The sequence below is a fragment of the Macaca mulatta genome, chromosome 15 (assembly GCF_049350105.2).
Source record: "Macaca mulatta isolate MMU2019108-1 chromosome 15, T2T-MMU8v2.0, whole genome shotgun sequence".
Taxonomy (NCBI): domain Eukaryota; kingdom Metazoa; phylum Chordata; class Mammalia; order Primates; family Cercopithecidae; genus Macaca; species Macaca mulatta.
Genome location: NC_133420.1, coordinates 65785699 through 65801053, shown reverse-complemented (window position 1 = coordinate 65801053; position 15355 = coordinate 65785699). Strand labels below are relative to the sequence as shown.

At 41.8% G+C, this 15355-nt stretch overlaps 1 protein-coding gene across 2 annotated transcripts in view; it reads left to right on the top strand.

Moving 5' to 3' along the window:
• Window positions 1–15355, top strand: part of UBE2R2 (ubiquitin conjugating enzyme E2 R2) — a 114750-nt gene that overhangs the window by 83881 nt on the left and 15514 nt on the right. For both annotated transcript variants that reach the window (XM_015117548.3, XM_015117546.3), the window contains exon 3: window positions 11205–11302. In XM_015117548.3, the coding sequence (XP_014973034.1) occupies window positions 11205–11302 (98 nt within the window). The remainder of the gene's footprint in view (window positions 1–11204; window positions 11303–15355) is intronic.

Here is a 15355-nt window from a genome sequence, read left to right as displayed (position 1 = left end):
TTTCTCTGAAGTTTTTTTTTTTTTTTTAGTGAGTACTTTAAAATAGCTTGTCTGTCTCAGCACACTTTGATAGTTAGACTGTTGTAGCCATAGAGAAATACTAATGATTTTGCACTTCAGTTAACAGTTTCTGGATTAATTATTTAACATTAGTGTAGTTTTAAAATACCTTGTGTATATTCCAGTTAAGGATTTGGACTTTAGACTTTTGCTGCTCAGTGCTAGAGTTATAATACACATGTGTTTAACACATGCATTTAAAAAAGTTAGTAGATAATGTCATATAAATTTATTTGTGTGCCTATCCTCTAACTTCACAGCAAGGGTCACCTGTTCCTATGATGAAAGATTCAGCTTTTGGTGGGGGGAGCGGGATTTATCCCATTACATTTGGACTGGCCTCATTTTAGGAGTTGCTGCTGAACATTTGAGAGCCTCTTTTGGAATAAATTCAAGGTGAGGTTCTTCTACTAGACAAGTGCACATGCCTGGGGAAAGCATTTCTAGCTTTCGTTCATGAAACGTACTTAGCTTTGGGCTAATCCATAAGGATACTAGAATAATGCATTGTTTCTCAGGATGATATATCAGGGCCCACTAGTTTTTTTCTTTTGAGGCTACTCTTTACTATTCTAGAAGTATGTGTGTGTTTTGTTTGTTTGTTTATTTGTTTTTGAGACAATCTCGCTCTGTAGCCCAGGCTGGAGTGCAGTGGCGCAGTCTTGCTCCCTGCTACCTCTGCCTCCTGCCTCCCGGTTCAAGCAATTCTCCTGCTTCAGCCTCCCAAGTAGCTGGGATTACAGGCACATGCCACCATGCCCAGCTCATTTTTGTATTTTTAGTAGAGATGGGGTTTCACCATGTTGGCCAAGCTGGTCTTGAACTCCTGACCTCGTGATCCACCCACCTCAGCCTCCCAAGTTCTGGGATTAAGGCGTAAGCCACTGTGCCCGGCCTACTATTCTATAAGTGTGTTTTTAAATCTCCAAATGTTTTGGGGATTTTGCAGGTATCTTTCTGTTGGGAACTTCCAGTTAAATTCCACTGTGATCTGAAAGCAGACATTGTATGATTTCTATTTTTAAAAATTTGTCAAGATGTAGTATATCTTCATGCAAGTTTCATGTGAGCTCAAGAACAATGTGTAATCTGCAGTTACGGTTGTAGTAGTCTATAATGCTCATTATATACACTTGACGAATGGTGTTGCTGAGTTCAGCTTGTCTTTACTTATTTTCTGCCTGCCAGCTCTGTCCATTTCTAGATGGCTTGAGGTGGCTGGAGTTGGGCTTTACACTTCTTCCAGGTCATATAGGCTGTGATAAAACTTGGGCAGGTTTGTAGTTAAGTAATTTCTCCTGAGGACAGACCTTGTTAAAAAGAGCAGAAGATTCTGACTTTTTTTTTTTTTTTTTTTTTTGAGACCGAGTCTTGCTCTGTCTCCCAGGCTGTAGTGCGGTGGTGCAATCTTGGCTCACTGCAACCTCTGCCTCCTGGGTTCAAGCAATTCTCATGCCTCAGCCTCCTGAGTAGCTGGGAGGCTGGCTAATTTTTGTGTTTTTAGTAGAGATGAGGTTGTGATGTGTTGGCCAGGCTGATCTCAAACTCCTGACCTCAAGTGGTCTGCCTGCCTCAACCTCCTAAAGTTCTGGGATTACAGGTGTGAGCCACCGCATCCAGCCCTGACTTACTTCAAAGTGGTTTCTTTTCCCCTCCTGCTGCCAGAACACAAGGGGTTGTTTGACCTATAGTCACTGTGAAAACCTGGTAGAACTCTAGGAGGTAAAACTCAAAAAAATACAGGGGTGCCCACTAACTAAAGGGGCTGGAGTTTTTTACTCTGAGGTTTGTCTATACTGGGCCTCTAGCATTTTGTCAATTATATAGTTCAGGGTTTTGTACACCGGGACTGATGGAATTTTCTCCTCCTGGGTTTCTGCTCTGATAAGTTGTGATTCTCTGTATCTGCCAGTCTCAAACTCCTCACCTCAACCTCCCAAAGTGCTGAGATTACAGGCGTGAGCCACCGCACTCGGCCTGTCACTTCTTTAAAAACAAAACATTTGTGTTTGAAAAATATCTACACATTTATGGGATATGCATGCATTTTATTGTAGAAAAATTCATTATGAATATGGGGAAAAATTGTATATCATGATCTAATGGTAAATCTTGAAAGAACTAAATAGCCTATGTACTGAAAAAAAAAAGTGGAAAGGGGAGTGTAATTACCTACCTACACTTTGTTCCTGTCAACAACTCCTTTATCCTATTTTTTTTTGTTGTTTCTTTTTTGAGAGATGTTTGGGAATTAGGTAACTGAGATGGTAACAGTATGTATATGGCTTTAAGAGTAATTAACTCTCTGCTGGGTGTGGTGGCTCACGCCTGTAATCCCAGCACTTTGAGAGGCTGAGGTAGGAGGATCACGATCAGGAGTTCCAGACCAGCCTGGCCAATATGGTGAAACCCCGTCTTTACTAAAAATACAAAACTTAGCCGGGCGTGGTGGTGCGTGCCTGTAGTGCCAGCTACTCAGGAGGCTTGGGCAGAAAAATCGCTTGAAGGGAGGTGGAGGTTGCAGTGAGCCAAGATCACGCCACCACACTCCAGCCTGGGTGACAGAGCGAGACTCCATCTCAAAAAAACAAAAACAAAAACAAAAGTAGTTAGCTCTCAATTGCAAGACAAAAGCTTGGTCCTTCTCACTTCTCTCTTGCTATCTAATATCTATATATACACTACATAATTGTAAAGGCAAAAACCTTTAATTATTAGACAGGGACATTGTTATGGTCTGGATTTTGGTGTCACCCATGAATGGTATTAGCATCCTTACGAAAGAGGCAAGAGAGAACTGCCTTGCCTCTTCTCCCATAAGGATGCAACAAAACAGGCGACATCTGTGAAAAACAAGCCCTCAACAGACCAAATGTGCTGGTGGCTTGGTCTTGGACTTCGCAGTCTCCAGAATTGTGAGCAATAAATTTCTGTTGTTAGTATATTACCCAGTCTAAGTTATTTTGCTGTAGCAACCCAAATGTACTAAGACAGATATCAAAATACTTCTGTGCATACTGAACTCAGTTTGAACTTAGGAAACAATGAATTATTTCTACAGACTCTTTCCTACAAAAGGAAGATAATGTTGTTACACAGAACAGTGTATTCACTGTTGTTTATTTATATTGTGTCAAATATTAAACAATATTTAGAAAGCTTATTTCTAAAAAGAAAACTATATATCATTTCGTACCAGTCTGTTCTGTCTGAAAAAGAAAAATTAAGATGTCTTACATAAAAAACAGACTGTGGAAAATGACACAGCTGCCCCAGTGTGCTCATATATATGGAATTGAACTCCAAATTCAAGACCCTAGAGTGGGTTCTCCATTTCTTGCCTAAAAGCAATTTAAAGGTGGCCGGGAATGGTGGCTCACCCTGTAATCCCAGCACTTTGGGAGGCCAAGGCAGGTGGATCACTTGGGGTCAGAAGTTCGAGGCCAGTCTGGCCAACATGGTGAAACACTGTCACTACTAAAAATACAAAAATTAGCCGGGTGTGGTGGTGCACACCTCTAGTCCCAGCTACCCAGGAAGCTGAGACAGGAGAATTGCTTGAAGCCAAGAGGTGGAGGTTTCAGTTAGCCAAAATTGCACCACTGCACTCCAGCCTGGGTGACACAGATTCCGTCTCAAAATAACAAATAAATAAATAAATAAAATAAAAGCAATTTAAAGGTGATGTTAGCTCAGTTTCTGGAGCAAAGGTACTTCCAACATCCACAGGGCCAAAAAAAAGAACTGATGCATGACTAAGATGGCAAGAATCTAAAGCAATTTCAATGCTTGGGATGCTGCTATGAAAAAATGAGACCACTGCAAAACCATATTGCAACGAAAAAGATTACAGAATGGTTTTTTTGTTTTTTGGTTTTTAGTTTTTTTTTTTGAGACGGAGTAGTGCGATGGCATGATCTTGGCTCACTGCAACTTCCACCTCCCAGGTTCAAGCGATTCTCCTGCCTGAGCCTTCCAAGTAACTGGGATTACAGGCATGTGCCACCACACCTGGCTAATTTTATATTTTTAGTAGAGAGGGGCGTTTCACCACATTGGCCAGGCTGGTCTCAAATTCCTGACCTCAGGTAATCCACCTGCCTCAGCCTCCCAAAGTGTCGGGATTAATAAAATTATATAGCCTGGTCAACATGGTGAAATCCCATCTCTGCTAAAAATACAAACATCAGCTGGGTGTGGTCACGTGCCTGTAATCCCAGCTACTCAGCAGGATGAGGCAGGAGAATCGGCTTGAACCTGGGAGGTGGAGGTTGCAGTGAGCTGAGATGGAGCTAAGGCCAGGCTCAGTGGCTCATATGCCTGTGATTAATCCCAGCACTTTGTGAGGCCGAGGTAGGCGGATCACGAGGTCAGGAGTTTGAGACCAGCCTGGCCAACATGGTAGAACTCTGTCTATACTAAAAATACAAAAATTAACCAGGCGTGGTGACGGGTGCCTGTAATCCCAGCTGCTCAGGAGGCTGAGGCAAGAGAATTGCTTGAACCCAGTAGGCGGAGGTTGCAGTGCCACTGCACTCCAGCCTGAACAACAGAGCAAGACTCCGTCTTGTGGGGAGGGTGGGGGTAGGGGAAGAAGTGATAAATCATATTTAGGAAGTAAATTTGATGTTGTCAGAGGAATCACAAGAAACTCACGTAACTATTAACCTTCACCGCAGTATGGAAATGGTATCAGAATTGAAATTTTTGAGGGCCAGTGTTGGTATTTGTGGTAATAGAGATCTAGAGACCCCATCTGGCTGAAAATAGTTTCTTATGTCATGTTTTTGTTTTTGTTGTTGTTGTTTTGAGATGGAGTCTTGCTCTGTCACCCAGGCTAGAGTGCAATGGCGCGATCTTGGCTCACTGCAACCCCCGCCTCCCAGGTTCAGGCGATTCTCCTGCCTCAGCCTTCTGAGTAGCTGGGATTACAGGTGCCCGCCACCGTGCCTGGCTAATTTTTGTAGTTTTAGTAGAGACGGGGTTTTACCATCTTGGCCAGGCTGGTCTCGAACTCCTGACTTCATGATCCACCTGCCTCTGCCTCCCAAAGTGCTGGGATTACAGGCATGAGCCACTGCACCCGGCTCTTATGTCATGTTTTTAAAAAGACGGGCGTGGTCAGGTGTGGTGGCTCACGCCTGTAATCCTAGCACTTTGGGAAGCCAAGATAGGCAGATCACTTGAGGCCAGGACTTTTTTTTTTTTTTTTTTTTTTTTTTTTTTTTTTTTGAGACGGAGTCTCACGCTGTTGCCCAGGCTGGAGTGCAGTGGTGCGATCTCGGCTCACTGCAAGCTCCGCCTCCCGGGTTCCCGCCATTCTCCTGCCTCAGCCTCCTGAGTAGCTGGGACTACAGGCGCCCGCCACCGCGCCCGGCTAATTTTTTGTATTTTTAGTAGAGACGGGGTTTCACTGTGGTCTCGATCTCCTGACCTTGTGATCCGCCCGCCTCGGCCTCCCAAAGTGCTGGGATTACAGGCTTGAGCCACCGCGCCCGGCCAAGTTTTCCATTTTAATGAAGTGCAGTTATTTCCAAGTCTTTGATCTATTTTCAGTTAATTTTTGTATATGACATAAGGTAGGAGTTCAGTTGCATTTTTTTGTTTGTAGAAATCCAGTTGTCCCACCACCATTTATTGAAGAGTCTGTTTTTTTCCCCATTGAATGGACTTGGCATCCTTGTCAAAATCAATTGGCCATCAATGTATTGGATTATTTCTGGACTCTCACTTCTAAATTATGTTCCATTGGCTTATATGTCTGTCATTATGCCAGTACTGAACAACGTGGTTGTCTTTGTAGTAATTTTTAAAATTAGGAAGTGTGAATCCTCCAACTTTTTCTTTTTCCAAATTGTTTTGGCTCTTTGGGTCCCTTAAATTGCTCTGTGAATTTTAGGATTACCTTGTCAATAACTGTAAAACGGGAAGTAGGATTTGATAAGGATTGTATTGAATAAATCTGTAAATCAAATTGGGGAATAGAACCATCTTAACATCACAACTCTATGTTTTTTCAGGTCTTTTAAAATTTATTTGAGCACTGTTTTGTAGTCTGTCTGTCTTTCTTTCTTTCTTTTCTTCTTTTTTTTTCTTCCTTTCTTTCTTCCTTTCTTTCTTTCCTTTCTTTCCTTTCCTGTCCTGTCCTGTCCTTTCTTGTCTCACTCTGTTGCCCAGACTGGAGTGCAGTGACTCATACTCAGCTCACTGTAACCTCTGCCTACTGGGTTCAAGCGATTCTCCTGCATCAGCCTGCTGAGCAGCTGGGATTACAGGCATCAGCCACCATGTCTGGCAAATTTTTTGTATTTTTGAGAGACGGGGTTTCACCGTGTTGGCCAGGATGGTCTCGAACTCCTGTCCTCAAGTGATCTGCCAGCCCTGGCCTCCCAAAGTGCTGGGATTACAGGTGTGAGTCACCCCGCCTGGCCAGATTTATTATTTTAAATGACAATTATCAATGGAATTGTTTTCATAATATCCTATTAGGTTATTTTTGCTAGTTTATAAAAATAAAAGTGACTGAGTTTTGATTATGTATCCTACAACTTTCCTGAGTTTATTAGCTTTTGTAGCTTTCCTATATAGGATCATGTCATCTGTGTATAAAGATGCTTTTCTCCCCTTCAACTCAGTTTCCTTTTTTTCTTTTCCTTGTCTAAGTACTCTGGTTAGAAATTTCCAGTACAGGCCGGGCGCGGTGGCTCAAGCCTGTAATCCCAGCACTTTGGGAGGCCGAGACGGGCGGATCACGAGGTCAGGAGATCGAGACCATCCTGGCTAATACGGTGAAACCCCGTCTCTACTAAAAAATACAAAAACTTAGCCGGGCGAGGTGGCGGGCGCCTGTAGTCCCAGCTACTCGGGAGGCTGAGGCAGGAGAATGGCGTAAACCCGGGAGGCGGAGCTTGCAGTGAGCTGAGATCCGGTCAGTGCACTCCAGCCTGGGCGACAGAGCGAGACTCCGTCTCAAAAAAAAAAAAAAAAAAAAAAAAAAAGAAATTTCCAGTACAATGTTAAATAGCAGTGGTGAAAGCAGGCATTCTTGTCAAGCTCCTGATTTTATTTTAGTCTTTCAACATTGTCACCACTGAGTATGATGTTAGCTTTGGTTTTTTGTTTTCTTTTTTTTTTTTTTTTAGATGGAGTCTTACTCTGTCGCCCAGGCTGGAGTGCAGTGGTACAATCTCGGCTCACTGCAACCTCCGCCTCCTGGGTTCAAGTGATTCTCCTGCCTCAGCCTCCTAAGTAGCTGGGACTACTGGCGCCATGCCATGCCTGGCTGATTTTTTCCTTTGTTTAGTAGAGATGGGGTTTCACCGTGTTAGCCAGGATGGTCTTGATCTCCTGACCTGGTGATCTGCCTGCCTCGGTCTTCCAAAGTCCTGGGATTACAGGCGTGAGCCACAGCGCCTGGCAGCTGTGGGTTTTTAATAAATGCCCTTTATCATGTTAAGATAATTCCCATCTAGTCATAGCTTTCTGATTGTTTTTATCATGAAAGAGTGTTAGGTTTTGTCAAATCCATTGTCTGTGTCAATTTGGATGCCTATTTTCTAATAATACGTCATTTCGAAATGCAAATCTGTTCAGTTCATTCCACTACTAAGAAGGTTGTGTTTTTTTGTTTGTTTTATAAACATGTTATGCTCTGAACCAAGTAACATACTTCTGTGGCCTAATTTTTTTTTTTTTTTTTTTTTTTGAGACAGAGTGTCGCTCTGTCGCCCAGGCTGGAGTGCAGTGGCGCGATCTCAGTTCACTGCAAGCTCTGCCTTCCGTGTTCACGCCATTTTCCTGCCTCAGCCTCCTGAGTAGCTGGGACTACAGGTGCCCGCCACCACGCCCAGCTAATTTTTGTATTTTTAGTAGAGACGGGGTTTCACCGTGTTAGCTAGGGTGGTCTCGATCTCCTGACCTCATGATCCGCCTGCCTCGGCCTCCCAAAGTGTTGGAATTACAGGTGTAAGCCACTGCACCCGACCTTGTGGCCTAATTTTTATGCTCCATTCTTCATCAAAACAAGGCTGAGGTAGGTAGAATAATGGTTCCCCAAAAATGTTCACATGCTAATCTCTGGAACCTGTGAATTTTAGGTTCTATGTCAAAAAGAGGTTAAAGTTGTTAATCAGCTGACCTTAAAATAGGGAGATTATTCTGGATTATCCAGGGGAGCCCAATGTAATCACAAGGGTCCTTAATAGTGGAAGAGGGAGGCATAAAATTAGTTAGAGGAGATGTGACTTTGGAAGAAGGGCCCAGAAAAATGAGACATTGACATTGCTTTGAAAATAGAAGAGGGAAGTCCAAGGGAAAATTGGCGTTTAGTAGCTAGAAAGAGCAAGGAAAGGGACTTCTCTTAGAGCCTCTAGAAGGGAATGCAGTGCTGTCAACACATTGATTTTAGTCCTGTGAGAGACATGATAGACTTTGACCTACAGAAATGTAAAATTATAAGTTTGTGATGTTTACACCAAGTTTATGGTATTTTATTACAGTAGCAATAGAAAACAAATACAAGTACCCAAGCAAATTTTATTCTACCATTTATATGTTGGCTTGTTTTTCCAGTAAAACTGTTTTTTTTTTTTTTTTTTTTTTTAAGACGGAGTTTCACTTTCATTGCCCAGGCTGGAGTGCAATGGCGCAATCTCAGCTCACTGCAACCTCCGCCTCCCGGGTTCAAGCGATTCTCCTGTCTCAGCCTCCTGATTACAGGTGCATGCCACCACGCCCGATTAGTTTTTTTATTTTTAGTAGAGACGGAGTTTCATCATATTGGCCAGGCTGGTCTCGAACTCCTGACCTTAGGTGATTTGCCCACCTCCGCCTCCCAAAGTGCTGGAATTACAGGTGTGAGCCACCGCACCCGGCCAGAAGAACTCATTTCTACATTTCCCATAGGTTGTTTAAATTGTTACTGTTAAAGGAAAGCTCATCTCAAAGCTTCCTCAACAACAAAGCCTTTTATCTTCCACCCCACCTTCCATGCATTCACTGCCCAAATATACCAAGTTTCTCTTTTCTTTTTTATTTTTTGAGATGGAATTTTGCTCTTGTTGCCCAAACTGGAGTGCGATGGCACAATCTCGGCTCACCGCAACCTCCGCCTCCCAGGTTCAAGTGATTCTCCTGCCTCAGCCTCCCGAGTAGCTGGGATTACAGGCATGCACTGCCACGCCTGGCTAATTTTGTATTTTTTGTAGAAATGGGGTTTCTCCATGTTGGTCAGGCTGGTCTTGAACTCCTGACCTCAGGTGATCCACCCGCCGTGGCTTCCCAAAGTGCTGAGATTACAGGTGTGAGCCACCATGCCCGGCTCTCTTTTTATTTTTGTTTTTGGTTTTTTTTTTTTTGAGACAGTCTCGCTCTGCCACCCAGGCTGGAGTGTAGTGGCGCGATCTCGGCTCCCTGCAACGTCTGCCTCCCGGGTTCAAGGGATTCTTCTCCTGCCTCAGCCTCCTGAGTAGCTGGGATTACAGGTGCCACCACACCCAGCTAATTTTTGTATTTTTAGTAGAGACGGGGTTTTTTCATCATATTGGCCAGGCTGGTCTCGAACTCCTGACCTTGTGATCTGCCCACCTTGGCCTCCCAAAGTGCTGGTATTGCAGGTGTGAGCCACCGTGCCCGGCCTCTCTCTCCTTTTTTCTGTAGTAACTTTTTACATGCCTTATGGTATCTAACCATAAGGCAGTGTTTTAGAATATAATATTTTGAATTAATTTTATTTTTAAAATGTTTTATATTGATAATGGTTACATATGTATTCGTATAGTTTCTATGTGTCTAAATTTGGGTTGTATATGTAAGATTTTTGTACTTTATGTAGTTATACCTCCAGTTTTTTAAAAATGTAAATCTTGAGTCATGTGTAGTAACACACCCTAGAGTCCCAGCTATGGGACTACTGAGGTGGGAGGATCACTTGAGGCCAGGATTTAGTGGCTGCAGTGCACTGTGATTGTGCTTATGCATAATCACTGCACTACAGCCTAGGTAACATAGTGAGACTCCTATCTCTAAAAACAGAAAGAAATAAAATAAATCAATAAATCTTACCTTCCATGTTAGGCTAAGTCCCAAGAGATAAGTCACTATATTTTACCCAACTTTGTCTTTTCTATTGAATTGTGTTCTGTATTGCATATGGTAGGCAATCCCTATGTGTATGAATTAACCTAAATGTACTTGTGGATTAAGTTGTATAAATTTATGAAGCAAAATATAATAGCCATAGTGGGAAGTCATTCTAACCATATCTTGAGGATGTTAACATTTGCTGTGAGGCATATTTTTGGTTTATATAAGCCATGGTTATTGATATAGCATCTATCTGAGTAGATACTAAGCAAGGTTAGATTTTTTTCTTCCTTTTTATGTACTCTAGGTGCACAGATATATCTGAAAACAAAGGGATATCTATTTGGTTGCTTCTAAGACAATTGAATCTTGATTTATTATGTTTGTCTTTTTTTTTTTAAAGATGGAGTCTCATTGTGTTGCCCAGGCTGGAGCACTATCTTGGCTCACTGCAAGCTCCGCCTCCCGGGTTCAAGCGATTCTCCTGCCCCAGCCTCATGAATAGCTGGGATTACAGGGGTGCACAACCACGCCCGGCTAATTTTTGTATTTTTAGAAGAGATGGGGTTTCACCATGTTGGTCAGGCTAGTCTCGAAGTCCTGACCTCATGATGCACCCACCTTGGCCTCCCAAAGTGCTGGGATTACAGGTGTGAGCCACCACACCCAGCCAATTTTTGTATTTTTAGTAGAGACAGGTTTCGCCATGCTGGTCTCAAATTCCTGACCTCAGGTGATCCACCCGCCTTGGCCTCCCAAAGTGCTAGGATTACAGGCGTGAGACACCGCACCCAGCCCCAGTCAATTTTTTATCAGGATTGTACTATAGGAATAGTAAGTCTTCTCACTAGAAAATATACCTTGGAGATTGGTCAAAATAAATATTATATTTAAAAAATGCTTAATTATTATTTATCTTTGATGTTGAACATAAAAAGCAGAATTGTTTTCTCCTTTGATGGAAAAACAGTTTCTAGGAATAAAAGAAACTTTAGAACCAATGTCCCTTTTTGTACATCACTTTTTGAGTATTTACTGAATGTAATGTTTGTGTCTCGTAGAATGGAGATGTATGCATTTCAATTCTTCATCCGCCTGTAGATGACCCACAGAGTGGAGAACTGCCTTCTGAAAGGTGGAATCCTACTCAGAATGTGAGGTAAGGTGTTACATAAGGAAGAATCTGGTTTTGGAGTTATTCTTAATCTCCTTATTGTGTTTGCCCCTAGTAAAATAAAATTACGTATTGTCTTTTAACATGTAAAAAATCATCTTTCTTATATTCAGTTGTTTTGTCTTCAGCTAGAGCTTTAAGAAATATGTATGCATCATTTTGAAGAGCTGTATTTACTAAACCATAATATATATGATTCTCATTTCCCTATGTTCACTTAGGAATAGATATTCAAGCCTGAATCCCTACTCTTACCTTATCCTAGTTATACTTTGGTTCTTTATTACCATCTAACATTAGTATCATTCATTGGTTGCAGTTAATAAATAATGTTAATTCATTTTTACTAACCGAAGTTCATACCCTTTCTCTTTTCCTTGGTTTTTACCTGTCGTTGTTTTGCTCCAAAATCTTTCATATATATAAATATATATGTATATATGTATGTGTATACATATATGTATTTAAATTTTTTTAGAGATGGGGTCTTACTAAGTTGCCCAGCTGGTCTCAAACTCCTGGCCTCAAGCAGTCCTCCCTACTTGACCTCCCAAAGTGCTGGGATTATAGGCATGAGCCACTGTGCCTTGTTCATCACATTATATTTAATAGTCATGTCTCCATAGGCAACTCCTCTCTCTCTGTCTCTCTCTCTCTGTCTCTCTCTCTTTCTCCGTCTCTCATATTTAAGACAGTGTCTTGCCCTGTCACCCAGACTGGTGTGCAGTGGTGCAATCACAGGTCACTGCAGCCTGTACCTCCTGGGCTCAAGTGAGCCTTTCACCTCAGCCTTCCAAGTAGCTGTGACTATAGGTGTATGCCACCATACCTAGCTATTAAGCAACTCTTGACTGTAAATATTCTCATTTTTGATGACAGTTTTGGGGGGTACTGATCAGGTATTTTGTACAATGTTCCCCAGTTGAGATTTTTCTTATGTGTTTTCTCATGATTAGTCTAGGGTTATAGGTTTGGGGAAGAAAGACCAGAGAAGTAATGTGCCATTTTCATTATGTCATATCTGAAGTACTTACTATCAGTGTGGCTTATCCTTCCTGATGGGATACCTTTCATCAGCTGCCTGAGATAATGTGTTTAGCTTTTCTCCACTATAAAGTTGCTCTCTCCTGAACTTTTCATTCTGTACTCCTTGGAAGGAAGTCATATGCATAGCCCACAACTAAGGAGAGGGTGGCTATACCTCCGTGAAGCCAAGGTATCTATATAAATTATTTTGAATTCTTCTGCATGGATTGATACTATTCTTCCCCCTTTATTGGTTTATTCAATCATTTGTTAAACATTTTTACTGATACAAAAACTAGTAACTTGATAAGAATCTCCAGGTTTATCAAAAGTGAAGAATTGGAAGCTTCCTGACTTGTAAAAGAAGCTCTTCAAGATGTATCAAATGACTGTTGATAAAGAGTTGAGAAAATAGATATATTAAAGATTTCAGCACATCTTACCAATATATTTTTTAAGACAGAAAAAATGTTACTTTCTTTTTAAATTCAAATAAATGTGTTACATCTCACCTTAACAACCATCATCCCTCTGAATTTTTTTTTCTTATATTTCTTTTTTTTTTTTTTTTTTTTTTTTTTAAAGACAGGATCTTGCTCTGTCGCCCAGGCTAGCATGCAGCGGCGCGGTCATGGCTCAGCGCAGCCTCAACCTCCCGGGCTTGAGCGATCCTTCCACCTTAGTCTCTCAGGTAGCTGGGACCACAAGTGTGCATCATGGTGCCTGGTCAATATTTTGTATTTTTTTTGTAGAGAGATGGGATTTTGCTTGGTTTCCCAGGCTGGTCTCAAACTGCCGCGCTCAAGCAATCCACTTGGCATCCCAAAATGCTCAGATTATAGGTGTGCCCCAGAGCACCTGGACTAATTAAAAAAATTTTTTTGTAAAGATGGGGTCTTACCATGTTGCCCAGGCTAGTCTCAAACTCATGGACTCAAGTGATCCCCCTGCCTCAGCCTCCCAAAGTGTTGGGATTACAGGTGCTCACACTACACCCAGCCTTCTGAATCTCTTATCTATACAAGAATAATACCTACCTCAGTAGGCTGTTGATAAAATTTAAGTGAATAACGCATGTAAACCTACTAGAATGGTGGATATTACCTGACTGGCTTGGGTCGCAGCTATATTTTCAAGGAATTTTTTGGGTCTAATGTGAAGCAGTCATTTGCTATCTGTTAGAAGAGAAGCACATTTCTTAGTTCCTCATGTTTATTTCATTTTGCTACAGGGAGACATAATTACTAGATGCCTGTATCATAACCAATTCAAGTAGTACATAATTTATCTTGGGTGTTAAATACAGGAAAATAACTAAAATAATTGCTTTGAACTGTTTTTGAGATACTCTATAATTGAGAATACACTCTTTTTTTGAGGGGAAAAGTGTCCTACATAGCAAATTATGTATACATGAATTATCTCAATAGACTCAATTTTAAATTAGTATTAAAAATTCTGAGTTTTAGGCTGGGCACAGTGACTCATGCCTGTAATCCCAGCACTTTGGGAGGCCGAGGTGGGCAGATCACCTGAGGTCGGGAGTTCGAGACCAGCCTGACCAACATGGAGAAACCCTGTCTCTACTAAAAATACAAAATTAGCCAGGCGTGGTGGTGCATGCCTGTAATCCCAGTTACTCAGGAGGCTGAGGCAGGAGAATTGCTTGAACCTGGGAGGCGGAGGTTGTAGTGAGCCAAGATTGTGCCACTGCACTCCAGCCTGGGCAACAAGAGTGAAACTCCATCTCAAAAAAAAAAAAAAAAAATCTGTGTTTTATGTATTCTATATTACTCAAGAGCATGTTTGAGGGTGCTATGTCTTCAGAAGTAACTGTAGCACATTATTTTGACATTATAATTAGACAATGTGTATAAAAGTTGTTTTTTTTTTTTTTTTTTTGAGACAGAGTCTCGCTCTGCCGCCCAGGCTGGAGTGCAGTGGCCGGATCTCAGCTCACTGCAAGCTCCACCTCCCGGGTTCCCGCCATTCTCCTGCCTCAGCCTCCCGGGTAGCTGGGACTACAGGCGCCCGCCACCTCGCCCGGCTAGTTTTTGTCTTTTTTGGTAGAGACGGGGTTTCACCGTGTTAGCCAGGCTGGTCTTGATCTCCTGACCTCGTGATCCGCCCGTCTCGGCCTCCCAAAGTGCTGGGATTACAGGGTATAAAAGGTTTTTAAAGATGTTTTGGATGATTTGTTGAAAAAATTGCACCCAAAAAAATCCCCAGTTATCCTTTGATAATAATGATTCTGGTGCATGTATTTTCAGGACTAGTAGTAACCCTAGATTAGAGGAAGTGGTAGCTACGATACTGGTGATTCTTGGTTTTGATGGTTGAATGTTGAATCAAATGCTTACACCCCCTCCCTATTTGAGAAAACAGGCTTCCCCTTTCCTCAAATACAAAGCCCCAAACAAGATTTTCCTCATTGCATTTTTATGCTGCCTGTCTGGATAATGTATTGCTACCACCCACGGGAATTCAGGATTTTTATCCTTTACTTCTCTTGCATTTACATGCAAATGATGTCATTTGCCTTACCTCAGCTTAAAATATTATGAACATTTTTTTGTTTTAACATAGGCCTACTTCTCATGTAACCCAGTCTTTTGGAGGCAGAGGATTCCTTTTATACTTACCTGCCCATCTGAAACTGCCTTTGTTACTTTAGAGGTGCTAGCATCATTTTTTTCTCATTCTTGAGTCCCCACGCCACCTGAGCCGCAATTTAGGGACATTCCCCAAACTCAAAATCAAGATAGTTTTCCCTGGCTTTATGCTGCTTTGTTTAGAAGCTTCCCAACTACAACTAATTATTTGGAATTATACCTAACATCTTCACACGCAGCTCTACAAGGTATTTGCGTTGGAAATTGTTTATCTTCTTAGACTTTTTATCACTTAGCTCTATGTAATCATTGGGTAGTCCTTCAACATTTTGATCTTACTGGTGTTTTCAGGGGCTGTGGGATGTTTTGTACACTTTTTGGAACCTCATCTGTCTGGAAT